The sequence below is a fragment of the Rhea americana genome, unplaced genomic scaffold (genome assembly GCF_003343005.1).
Source record: "Rhea americana isolate MKP2758 unplaced genomic scaffold, rheAme1 scaffold_47, whole genome shotgun sequence".
Classification (NCBI taxonomy): domain Eukaryota; kingdom Metazoa; phylum Chordata; class Aves; order Rheiformes; family Rheidae; genus Rhea; species Rhea americana.
The window spans coordinates 474630-488506 of NW_028186612.1; the positions used below are offsets into that span (position 1 = coordinate 474630).

A 13877-nucleotide genomic window follows, 5' to 3' on the forward strand; every position below is an offset into this window, starting at 1 on the left:
TCCAGAAGGGGGCACTAAATATACTTTTTATTATTTCTGTGATTACAAATAAATAAATAAAAGAGTCTGTGAATCAGATGAATTTGATTATAAACCTCTGCAGGCTGAGACTACTTCCTATGTCTCTGCATAGACACCAGAATTAATTTCTTTCTGATTTTTGCTTTATAATGCCTTTTAAATCCCTGTTGTTTTCTTATTTTGAATCCTACTCTTATTTCTTTCCTAAACTTTTCAAAATAAGTATCTGTAGTTGTCACAATGCAATAAAAAATGAGATTTTTATATTATATYGAAAAGCTTAGGAAGTAAAATTATGGTATAACAGAAACACACCTCTAACAYAGTCCTGAAGCTCCTGGAGGTTGCAAGGAATCYAGTTCTTTATTAAGTTCTAAAAGGTTTTTGACTATCTAGAGACCTTGTACAACTATGTTATGTATGTTTTATTTAAAAATAAATTGCAKGTTATTTTCAAGATATTTTGTGAATTTTGTTAGGATATTAATCTACACCAGTCTATCTGTTCAACTTAGATTGTCTATACACTCAGAAAAGGAAGTAGAATGAAAAATCTTGTATTATCCAAGATAAAAAAAGTGTTATTTTTGTGTCGTAGTGCTTTGCTATGAGTCTTTCTATTTTCCTTTTTCTGTTTGATGAAAATCTAATTTGCTAAAAAAAATATTTATACAGGAAGGCTGCTGGTAGCTGATACCAATATGTAATATACCTATGTACTCTTGCATGACAGGTTAATTATTTCTGGCTCTTGGTATTACTCTGGTCTTCCCTGGAATTGTGGTTTTACTTTTCAGTTTACTGATGTGTACCAGTATCTGTGAATAAATATAGGATACAGATTGTTTGCCTCTGCTACATAAGCAAGACTGTCCTGCTTAGTCTGAAATATTCTTTTGCACTCAGTTACGTAAAGGTGTAAAGTTGCAAATTTTAGTCCTAATTCCATTTATCTGTRTTATTCAAAGAGCAGCAAGAGTTTAATCCCATTTTTTAAAATATATAATAGTTAAAGCTTTAACAACACACAGGTTATCACAGCAGCTGATTTCAGAACAGAATACTGCGGTGTTTGTGGTGGTAATGTCCTCAGTTCTGTGCAGTCGGCATTTTGTTGTATTAATGACGTTAAACAACACCCCCCAGAATGCAAACTCAGTAAGAAACAGAGACTTGGTGCATTTTCACTTAAACCACTGTTATATAGGGAGCACTAGAAGAACACATTAGAAACCCATTAGAAAAATGGGAATGTGCAGACTGAGGATTTTATAAAGACCTATTGGACAGAATTTTGCATCTGTTCAGGCCAACGTATCACGTAACGCTTTTTGAATGCATCTATCTCAACATTTCATATCCACCAACTTCCTGCTGAAAATATCTCCCAGTAAGGGGGAGTGACGCAGCTGAGGGTGCCACGATGGCTTTATCACCTGCTCCAGGGAAAGGCTGCAGGCCACAACCACCACGTTGGCTCCACATGATAACAGACCAAGCCTCCACGGCTTGGTTTGTTCCCTGCAGGCCCCTCCAACGCCGAGATGACCCCACTCCTAGGGTGCCTGTCGAGGATGTGATGCTCATGTAAGAACTCCAATCCTTGCATTTAAGGGTGCAAATACCTTTTATTTTTCCCTCGTGGTTGACATTCTGGAGGGATAATAAATCTAGGACCACCTATCTCCTTCTTATTTGCTCAGATTAAGTGTTTTATTAAAAAAAAAAAAAAAAGGCAGACTGCAATCTGTCATTTCACTTCAATTTTTTGCTGTTGGCTCTACCTACCATTACCATCTTTACAATGGTAAGCTGTTAATTTATACTAGGATCCCCTCATCACCACACCTCAAGAAACTAAACTACCAAAATGCCACTGCAGTTCATGAATTTAAGTGCCTAATTCCACTCTGCCTCCTTGTTTAGGTCAGAACGTTTTCTCAAACGTTCTCAAACTAATCTGTGTCAAYGCAGAAGGACTGTTTTTAAGGGCAAAGATCGATTTAGGGATAAATTTTCTACTGGGGTTTTGTGGGGATTTGAAATAAACAATAAAGCTCCTCCAACACAAGCAGAGAATAGAGTTGGCTTCTTTTCTTCCCTTGTTARTCCAAATTTAGTCCTGACAATTACTAACATGAAATGTCTTAGTTACTCTGTAGTTTATCCTTCAAAAGGAAGCTATAACATTARACTTGCACCTAATTCTTGCTCCACAGTCTTGTGCCTGTGTCCCAAAATTCCTGCTTTAAGTACAACGTCTATCAGAAATCGGACAGYGACTAAAAGTAAAACTCTGTATGTCCATGTGTCTGACCGAGATATTGGTACTTCTGCCTCAACAGTGATTAATTTGTAGTCAAATCTCCCAGTTACTCAGATTTTGTTTATARCGAGGTTTGATTTATTTAATCCAAGGCGCCTGTGAAGCCCCGGTGTCCTAGGGGAGTTACACGCGTCCCATCTGACAGTGCAGACAAATCAATGGAAGTGAAGAATTGTTTTGCAGTCAGTCTTCTCTGATGTCTTTTAAACTCCTCTTTTCTTCTGCCTTGTTGCTTTACAGCCCACATTGAAAAAGGCAGATTAGAAATTTTTTTTCATGGTGATTTTGAGGTTAGGATAGGTACTCTTTCACAAAGGTTACTKTAAGTAGACCAGATTTATAATTTTTTAAAAAAGCACTCTTCTTTAGAAATTATGTTTCAATAAATGATTGCCTCTAAATTTTCTCAAATAATAGCTCTTGCTTCAGCTTCAAATCCAAACTATCACCCTGAAAATTAACCTCATTTATGTTCTAAATACTTTCTTGTTAATACAGTACTTCTGGACATACAAGCCTTAGTTTTGTTATGTAAATGTAGCTGGAGTGCTTCTGTTCGCCTTACCASTATGAGTAGAATAAAGAGCACATTTTTAAACAAGGATATTTACTCTAYGGTCTATGGGGATGATACAGAGGAAGAAGCAGAGAAAAGACAACCTGCTCGTTCAGTCCTGGCTAAAATCCTACACGGGCMTGTAAATAAAAATGGTGCAATTTTCAGAAGTTGTGAACATTTCTTACAACTACTGCTCTAAATCTCATAACTATCAGGGTTATATGTCCTAAATTGATTACCCAAAGGCTTTTGTCATTTTTATATAAGAAATGAAGCTACGGTTATTTATCCTTATAACATGTAACTAATTCTCATGGATAAATGAAGTTATAGTGCTTAAGGTTTGAAAATGTAAATAATTTAAAAAACTGGTTTTAGCAGCTAGCMTTTGATAATAGTGAACATCCCCCTCACATTTTGTAGCTTTACAATAGAGAAGGAATATATCTGGTTTATGAGCAACAAAGATTCCATCTGCATTCGTATTAATAAAAGGKAATGAAAATTAAAAGCATAAGCTTTTCCCTTTAAAATGTTCACTCTGCTAGGAAATTCTACCTGTTTACAACAAATTCCCTACTATACCCAAAATTGAAACAAATTACTAAAACACATAACTTGATTTTATGGGACAGATATTTTAACTGTGCTCATTTTATACAGTGTCACCACTATGCATTCTCACTGTTYCTGAGAACAACACTGGGTGAAAAAAATAAATCTGAAATATAGTTATTGCCACAGAAAGAAAACAGTTTTATGTAAACTTATTTTTAGCACTGGTAAATCTATTTCAATTAAATAATAAATATCATAGCTACAATATTAGCAGTATTACTGATGATAGCTATGACAGTGTCTAATTTTTGGAGGCATATTTATCATAATAATAGTGCTCACCTAACTCAAAAGGACGTTGTGAGGATTCATGAATATTTATATCCATTAGYGTTTTGGAGATAACAAGCATTATATTATTTTAATTTTTACATGACTAATTAAAGCAGTATGAGGTTGTAATTGGAGCTATAAAGCAGAAGACCCATTTATTCAACATAACAACTAGACTTGGCCAAACAGTAAAAACAAATAATAGCRATATACTGCATTGTATAAAGTTTGCTTTTCACTTTATCTACGCTCTAAATAGAAAGTCTAGTGTTTGGACCGGGTCTTTCTGAGGTCTCTTTTGGTCCCACCTCTCTCGGATCCTCTGTCCTTTCTCATCTTTCAGTTACTCTCATGTAATGACATCGCAATTTCCTTACCCCAAGAAGWGACCTGTTTGATGAAACAGCTCAGCTGTTGCTTAAGCCTCAGCTTAAGCAGAATTTCAGCCTCTAGCTCAGGAATTACTGTTGCAAAGGCCAAAATCAAACTCACAAGCTTGCTGTCTTAAGCAACAACCTAAACCCAACAGCAAGGACAGTTTCTAAATGATTGTGAGATCTGTAGCAACAGATGAGGCAAAAAGAAATACTCAATTCGCCACRTAAAGTATTCTAAAAAAAAGTAGTTGGACCTGTTCCAGTTACAATGATGACTGATTCTTTGCAGTTTTCAGCAGAATAAAAATTCATTCCTTTAACTGCAAAATAGATAATAATGTCTGTCGTATCAGCTATAAAAGTTTCTAAGCCCTAATTGTTCAGAAGACTTCAGTAGTTCGGTCTGTATTAATTAGCCTGGATTTCCTGTATGTAATTGCTCTTAACTAGCTCACATACAGTAATGGACTGGTAAATTGGAAGTGAAGCACAAATATCTTTAAGAAGAATCTAAGACTTTTTATTTCCTTACTGCTGCATTACAATGACAGCTATTCGTAATAAAGGCAATTAAATAGTCTGTACTTAATCTCTCACCATGTCACTCAAGAAAATCACTTTTCTCCTCATTTACTTTCAACTATTTCTTTTATTATCAATTACACCAACTGCACTGTTATACTCAGACTCCCACAAAAATTTATGCAAGCCCATGGGACTCCAGCTAAGTCTTGCTACTCTAATCCCACCACTCTCCAAGGCACAGATAGGCTACGGAGTTTTTATAGGCTACCTGTTGCTTGGCTATTTAAGGAATCCCACCCACGAGACTGTGGATGCCCAGCAACGTCATCGAACCCGAACCCGCTAGTGCACGGCCGGCTCGGCTCGGCCGGGCTGCAGCGGTCGGCTCCCACGGCGCTAACTCCGCGGCCAGCCTTGGCCCTCTGCTGAAACGCTGTGGCCAAAATCTACCTTTTCCTACGTGTTTTAGGGCTACTGAACTCTACAGCCAGAGCAYTGCACACGTTTCAGAGAAGTGCGACTTCAAATCAAAGTTTCCCTATAACAGTATTCATTCTCAAACGCTTGCCTCGACCTTCACGCCGTAGTTTCATTTGAAGATTGGGCCTTGTTCTAGTGTAAAGAAACAAGATTAACTGAACAAAACTCGGAAAGGTTGCAAGAATGTTCTAAAGACAAAAAAGCCTGGAGTCTTCCCTATTACTTTTTTCAAAAAAGAGCAAATCTTTGTTCGGAGTTGGAAAAGATCGCTAAGAGCACAAAGCTTGGGCAGAGTATGGAACCTGTAAAACTAAGGTTCTGCGAGTATAAGCAATACAGAAACAAGCTTAGAATGAAAACTGACAGCCTGACTAGCCACAACATACAGACAACAGTCTCACAACTGCCTGCCAAGCTTTCTAGGAGAAATGTATTTTAAGAAACGCTTTAATTCATCATCCTCTAAGATGATGAAGTGATACAACAGCAAAATACACATTAGTTGCTTCAGTGCCTTAGCAAAATGTGTGCCTGCTTGTTCAGAGTTACACTGCTCCAACGTTGGTGTCAGTGCCATAAACCAGAACCAACACTGAGCAGAAATTCTTCTTTGCAAACAAATAGAAAAATGTTAGAAGGGCAGCTATTATTGGCAGAAAATGACTTGGCAGCATTTTTCTTAAAAATGTTTCACCTCATTGCAACAATGCACTACGCTTTTCTGTTTTAGTAGTTGGTCTAAGCTGGTATTTAAAAATTGAGACTGAATGCATTTATATTAGTATTCAGATACATGATTAATTAATTTGATGCATATTAGCTATTACACACACATATAAATAAGTATTGTGTATTGTGTAAAAATAACAGAAACAGACACTCAGAATCATTTGAAAGGTAGTGCACACTTYAATGGTAAAAATTAAAATATAGCACTTACTTTTTGACAGCTATAAAATAAGTACACAGTAGTTTCAATAGGTGTCTGTCTTGAAAGGATTTGCAGAATTAGAATTTAAGAAAACATCCTTTGCCAGTATTTTTCCTGAAGTTCTCTTTTGACTTTGCAACAAGGACAACTGCCCAAGGCTTTGCTAATCAATTTCTCGCATTGYAAAAAACAGCACAATTTGACTTTTATCCAAGAATATAGTTTGAAATACAGAAAATGCGAGAAGCTAACTAACACGCACAACTATTTGTAGCCACAGCCGGCATACAAAGTGACAAGAAAGCTGAATAAGTAATTTAAGTTATTGCAATTTAATAATCTAAAAGCCACAAAACATAGCTTAAGGATATAATATTCCGGAGCAAAACTTACACTCTCTATCAATATGCCTCTTTAAAAAAAAAAAAGAAAAAGCTTCTTTATAGCCTTTTATAAGTGTGACTCTTTAAGAAAAAGGTATGGGGGAGGTGTTTTATTGCATTTCCAAAAACTGTTTCAGGAACTTCTGCTATTGTAACCTCAAATGTGAATACTTGAACAATTTAYAATTACCTAGCTAAGCTCTCTTAAACCAAATATGCATCTAGTCACATCCTAAAATCTTCCCAAAGACCAAAATTCCTGTGTATTGCCTTGACTTTTCTGGAGCAACATACAATGTCAAGAAGGGAGCGCCTGGCTGCGTGGTGCCCTCTGCTTCTCCAGGCATGGATCTTAAGTACCACAAACAGAGATTTTTGCCAAAAATCCCAATTCCAAACCCAAGCATCAACTATGGAGCCTGTGAARAGCCTCCCAGAGATCTACAAGCACTGAGACGTGCAGCAGTGTGGGGCATGTGGAAGAGGCACATCACGCCCATCCCTCCCCATGCCCTCTCCGCCTCCTCCCTTGCCCCAAGCCAAGCATTCTTCTGCACGTYGAATGTGGTGTCTGAGGTGCCAAAGCCCTTGTAACTCTGCCCCTGGCAGGTTTTCTGAGATTGTGCAGCTCTTTTGGTGGAGAAAGGCTAAGGATATAGAGGAGATTTTTTTTCCATTATGAATGCTTTTTAGGAATGAAAATTCTTCTCTCATTCCCAGAAGATTTCAAGACGTTTCCTTCCCTCCATGCCCTTTTATCTTGTGCAATTCATCTAGGCATAGTGTTGGCATGTTGGCAGCCAATGTCCAAACTCCACCAAAAGAACTGAATTTTATAAAATATCTCTGATGCACAAAGCAGGGGGCCCTAAGGCCAAGGGTTGGCTTGCTTGATGGTACTTAGGCAGTTTTCATCATATTTAGATTTAATTTAGCATTTGTGCATCTGTCTCTGTTTAGAACTTTGCTGAGCTTTGGACTAGTGAAATTGCATCAGCAACAATTTCTCAGCAAAGATGCTTCATGAATTCTCCTTAAAGTTTTTGATACAGTTTTGTTTGACCTTTTTCTAACACCAGGCATGRTTCTCCTGACTTATATACCACTGTGAGTCAGGAATAACTCCAAAGATGACAACAGAGAAATGAGATGAAAAAGAGAGCCACAACTTCTACTACCTAAAGGACCAACAAATTTCCTTTAGTTAGCAGCTCAAACTAAATTTATTGTATGAAAAAAGACTTACAGTCCCTAGTGAGTGAGTCATTTTCATTTTGAGGAATTGGTGCAATTATAAATTATGGAAACAAAATGCATGGGACTTATAGCTTAATCAAGTAGTAGTATATAGACATCATTCAAATATTTCAGGTCATATACCAGAACAATTTAAAAAGGAAATAAATATTATTCATGGCCAAGAACTGCATCCCATGTTCTCATGTATCTGACTGCTGCTTAGTCAACATTTAAAAATGACTCATTACATTTTTCTCTTTTTAAGTTTRGTAGAAAAAATAGCCATAATCTAAAAGTTAGTGGTAGCCCAATGGTGATTTCTTGTGGATGATTAATACCTAAACCTCTGAAGAAAAGGATTTATAATGAAAGTGATAGCTCAACCCTAACTGCAGCACTGGGAATGGTGACACCAWAATTAATGTATTATTTCGGTTGTGGGAGACGCTGATAGTTGCTTTTTGTTCTTGTGAAGAAATTTATGATGAGACTGAAAAAGGCCATGAAAAAAAATTAGACAAAAGAGGAATAGAAATCCTTGTAGCAAAGACACGTCCTTACAATTCTCCTCCCAAAGCCTATAAAATTTTGGCAATGACAGTGTTTTTCCTCTACGGTGTAATTTATACCTTTCTCCTCTACTAGATGGCAGTATGACATGCTTTCAGAATATGTAAGTGAGGYTTTTCTTTTTTGTTTCATACAAATAAATTAATATAACTGTGCCATGAAAGTTAAAAAAAAGTCCACCACTGGTTGTGTATTTTCAGACAAATCTATTTACTTACTGGTTCAACATTAAACGCAAAAAGTGCATATTCCTGGTCAGGTGAAACTTCGTATCGAAGAGCCTTTAAGGAGACCTATAAAAGAAAAAAAAAGTTTTTTATATATATATGTATGTATATATATACATATATATATATATATATATGTTGAAATATTTTTTTTCAATTTTGAAGTAATTAACATCTAGAATCAACTGTTATGGCCATTCTTGTAGAGATGAAGAATGCTGCCTGACTAAATGCCTTTAAAAATAATACATCACATCTCATTTCAAAAAACAGAAATMGTATATGGGCAAAAATGTGCTCCTACAAGACGAAGTGCAATGTGATCGAGACCAGGCAGCTATCTCAAGAAATCTGATTTGCCCTTTTAAACCTACTGAACAGGGGCTAATAGGTCTTTTATGGGCAGGAGGTAGTGGTAGACCATGACAGATGACAGCTTTCTCATTTCTTTCTCATTTTCATCAGTCACTGGCCAAAGCATCCAAGATAACTCACAGTTAATACCTGCTGGAACAAATTATTAATAAAGTAACACCACTACCTGCCCCAATTAAGAGAGCATGGAAGAGGAATCCTATCCCATCTTGCACAGTCACAAAAATTTGGGGTTGCTGTAGTGATACAGCTTTCCAGTTCCACCCTGAGCTGGATTCTGCAAAAATCTGCACTGCAAGTATTGTTAATAAGAGATTCCAAAATGTCTCAGACTTGTCAGGAATTTTTTTTCCTTCTCTGCTCGTCATTTGTATAATGCAGACGTCTCTTCCCCTTTCCACAGTGTTTTAATATATAGTGTTAGTGCACACAGTATCAAGGCCAAAGAGAGGTCTCCCTACCACACCATTTACCTGCTTCCTTTCCAGTCTTTTCCCCTCATCTAGTAAATWAGATGGAAGTTGTTGAGAGATTACCAAGGAGCAAATTAGAAGGGGGGGATCYGGGCTTCTTGAAAATACACAGCATCAAATTAAGAGAGTCCTCCACAAGGTCAGCGAGGCTGTAGGAGATGCATGAGGAATCGCATGGGATATCCAAAGGCAGTGGGTACTGAAGAGTGAAAGCGGTTTAGGATGGAGGGGTGCCAGARGGAGTGTGAGAGCCAGCAGTGTCAGCATGAAGACAGATTTTGTTTACTGATATATTAATAACTTAGAGAAAGGAAAACATGCCAAGGTAGCAAAAGTTATTCCGACACAAGGCTAGGAAGGAAGAAAACAAAGGCAAAGTGTCCAAAAGAGATGCAACAGAAGCTCTTGTATTGGGAGTTTTTCCATAAACATAGAGGTGATCTGCAGAATTATTTATCCAGAGTGTAGAGGAGCAAGGGTTGAAAAAGCAGTATGAAAAAAAGTAGAACTATCTTGTAATGCTGTCCTTTTCTTATAAACAGCAAAAACTAAAAATGAGGAGAATAAACAGAGGTCTTGCAACCATGCCAAATGGGAGCAGTGTGAATTCAATAGACCTTAATATTAAAGGAATCCAGTCCATTCCTTCACTCACAGCATGGAAAGAGTCCTCTTCATGCAGAAAAAATCAATATGTAGCACGTATAAGGAATGATCATAAAACAAGGGAAAATGAGATCTACAGATGCTAGTTCAAGCCAGCATAATATTACTAACAATGAAAAAAATGTATGAAAATGATTTCTCACTGATCCTGAGCAGGTAAGGAGAGAGAGTACCTAGGGAGGCTATATTTTACGATACTCATCTGCACTGGCCCTACTAGAAAAATGTTTCTGAAGAAATGTTTGCTGTGCTCTCACTGATGGGTGAGATGGACACTTCAAACCACGGCCCTTTAAGTTGATACAAAGGTGAAAAAAGCAAAACAGTAGAATGGTAAAGAAAGGGGTTATGCTCAGGTAAAAGAGAATTGCTTACAKGATGTAGCAAAGGATGAAGGTTAAATGGGAAAGTATAGTGTTTAAAGCTGCATCCAGTAATAACAATTCATTGATGAATTCTTGGTCTCATTAAAAAAAAATATTGCACTCTAGCTTTGTATGAATCACAGATTCAGTTTTACTGCAGAATAAAGTCAAGCTGGAATGTGGTTTTATGTTTTTATTGTAAATTTTCTTTTATTTTTTGAGAAAAACTCAAGCTGCAGTTTCCAAAGCCGCCTTCTGCAGAACTTGGGTCGTTAAGATAAGCCTGTGTTAGCCGTACTCTCTGCCTTTGYACATTCCCAGTGATATTAAAGAACTCTCAAATTAACGCAAACCTTGGGCAGGCACTATGTAAGCAACAATTTTGTCAGGACAACGTGATTCATATTTCATTGTTAGCACAAACATAACTATATTTTACTTCAGGAATTAGCTTTTATTAACTTAACCTATTCATTTTTACCGGAGATGTTGAAAACAGTCTGACATTTAATATACTAACTTCTGACATAATGCTGGTTTCATTTGCTCTAAAAACTAATGCTACAAAACACTTTCATTATGGTAAATACTATTCTATTTCGGCTATGAATTTATTTTCTTTTAATTCATTTTAATAACCACCTCCTGATATCTTTTCCCAATAATGTCTTAGGGTTTTTCTCATATCCAACCCACTTCCATTCATCAGCGTTGTTTATTAACAACATTGAAATTACATTTCAAACATTATGCAAGTGAAATCAGCAAATTCACAGGTTAAAAAGTAAACATGTACATGGAGGAATGTGGAGAATGCTAAGAGCTGCCAGCAAATTGCATCAACTGTCTTTTCTATTAAGCATGCGAAGACCAAAATCATGCATCTTTCAATTATATATGATATGCAAGACTTGCTTCAAAATATCTATATGGTACTTTTTGYAGTATGAAAGAAACTGAGCTTGCAGAATAATAAAGAAACTTTGAATTCAATTTCACATTATCGGTAGCCCATTGTATTTATTACAAGAGTATGGCATCTGCTTGACAATACAAGAAGCTGAAACCCAAGTCATTTTCTGCTTTACTGATCCAATTGCAAGAAAACTGTGAAATTCTTCTACTCAACATAGAAAATACTTACAATTTTTTTGTTTTCTATTAATACTGTTGAATTGTTAGTTTCAACATTCCTCAGAATCACAGTGCCATTCTGGTTTCTATAAATGAATTCATTATCTGCAAAGAGGAAAAAGAAAAAAAAATAAGAAAATCTTAAATTATCTGTTTATGTAGAACCCAGTTACATCCTTGAACCAAAAGGACTTTAGGGAAGATTCTCATAAAGAACACAAAATTTTTTTTAACACAGCCATTGCTGTAATGTTAAAGTGACTTCCAGGACAGTCATACAATAAAATGGTTAATATTGTCACATATTTATTCTGCCTCTCTTTCCCAGAATTGAATGCAAGAGCACGCCTAGTTTTGAATGTACATACAAAGATCCTTGTCTACTCTGCAGGGTAGAAAAAGTAAGGTCAAAAAATGTTCCTTCTGCATTTCTAAGATTCATAATCTCTGTGGGAATTTATTAGGCCAGATGCCTAGAAAGCCTCTGAACATTAAAGGCAGAAAGTCTCTGAATGTTAAAGGTACATCATCTTCTAACATAACACGTTTTTGAATCAAATATTGTACAAACCATCTGCACACTTATACCAGAAACAGAAACAGGCTAAGAAATTACTATTTTCACATGGAACAAGAAAAATCTCCTTGCTTATGTTATGCACTTGTATTACTCCAGCACTTAAGACTTCTGGACAAGGACTAGAGTCCTTGGTCTATGGTAGGTGCTACACAGTTAAAAGACAGTCTCCAGCTTTCAAAGCTCAAAACCTACAGAACAGAAATGCTGAGGTAGACATATGCAACAGACATCAAACGMGGGTTGGGTGACAGGGCAAAGACTCAAGATGAAAAAACATTGCAACAATAAAGGGTTGTGACCTTGAYAAACTTCACAAACTCAAGTTCAAGGCTGATCAGTGCTTATACTGCCCCATAGATAAAAGGTAAAACCAAAGCCCCAAGCGCACTGCTATTAAAAGATTCATCAACTCTTGTTGATATGAGATTAGTGTTACTGTTTTTTGCAATCTGGGTAAATTAAGATCTAGAGTTAGTAGATCCTACCTTACTTCTTCCTTCAGTTTCAGTTAGGGAAACAATTCCTCATTTCCTATCTTCACAGCAGGGCTATGACTGTGGCAGTGCTGCAGGTGGCTGCCATGGTGCATCTCACAAGTGTTAGGGACCACGGAATGATTAAACATAACCCATAGCTTGTTCTGTGATGAGTCAAAGGTGAGTCTAAATCCTTAAGAATTCACACAAATACGAACTTAACTCACTATACCAAGAACAGTTGCCCAACGCCCACTGTAGAGTAACCTATTGAAGAAAGCACCAGCTCCAGAGATCCAGTTCTGCCAAAATGTTGTTGTTCAGTCTTAGCAAGTTCCATCCTTTTCTATGGTTTATGTTTTTATTTATTTATTTATAAACTGATGACCATCATCCCCATCATAATCATTAAACATCTTTGTAAAATGCTTTCAAGGTGCAGAGGAAAAACTCTCCACTCTATTTATTACTATTAATAAAAGCAGTCATCTCGATGCATGTCACTGTTTCACATGTAAGTCTATAAAGAGAAATTATTTTTCAAGGATAGGAAGAATCCAATTCTCTGAGGCTAAAGTGTTATTGCACTATGGATGATATCCTCCAGCCAACAAGCTTTTAGACACTTAAGATGTGTTCAGGTCACAGCAGCAGCAGCCCTTCAGACTCCTGGATAAAGTTCTCAAAGCATCTCTAGTAAGTCTTTCCTCTCTCTCTGTTCTTTCTTTTAGTTATGTCATAAATTTTATCARCACCTCCTGTAATGAATAAAAATACCGGATCTGTATTACATTAAGACTTGCATTTGAGACCAGAATACTGAAGAGAGTTCGTGTTTGGATTTGAAAGTATTATAATATGTTTATTAGTTCTTCTGCGATGTTGTCCAGGGTCCATGGAATTTTCATAGGCATATCTGATCATATTCAACTTCTTAAGATATTACTTCACATGATTTATGACTAAATAAACTAATATTCTTCAACTTGGAAAAGCCCTGATTGAACAGGACTAGGATAGAGTCCCAAATGTCATAAGCAGCATCAAGAAGRTAAATAATGAGTTCTTGTTCCATCTCCTCCAACATAAATATTATGAAGCATTAAACGACACCAGCAAGTAACAGGTTCAATGCAAATAAAAGGGAATATTTCTTCCAGTAGAAGGTAAACAAACTGTGGAAGTCAATCCCAGAGTACTATGGGAATTGAACRTGCATTAAAAAAGAATTAGAAAAATGGAAGAAAACTCCAACAAATATTATGGCTCTTGAAGGAAA

At 36.5% G+C, this 13877-nt stretch overlaps 1 protein-coding gene across 1 annotated transcript in view; it reads right to left on the reverse strand.

The window, feature by feature from the left end:
* Nucleotides 1–13877, reverse strand: part of DPP6 (dipeptidyl peptidase like 6) — a 425270-nt gene that overhangs the window by 135057 nt on the left and 276336 nt on the right. The window contains exons 4-5 of the mRNA XM_085316409.1: nucleotides 11553–11647; nucleotides 8521–8595 (exon numbers count right to left, since the gene is read on the reverse strand). Coding sequence (XP_085172535.1) covers nucleotides 8521–8595; nucleotides 11553–11647 — 170 coding nt within the window. The remainder of the gene's footprint in view (nucleotides 1–8520; nucleotides 8596–11552; nucleotides 11648–13877) is intronic.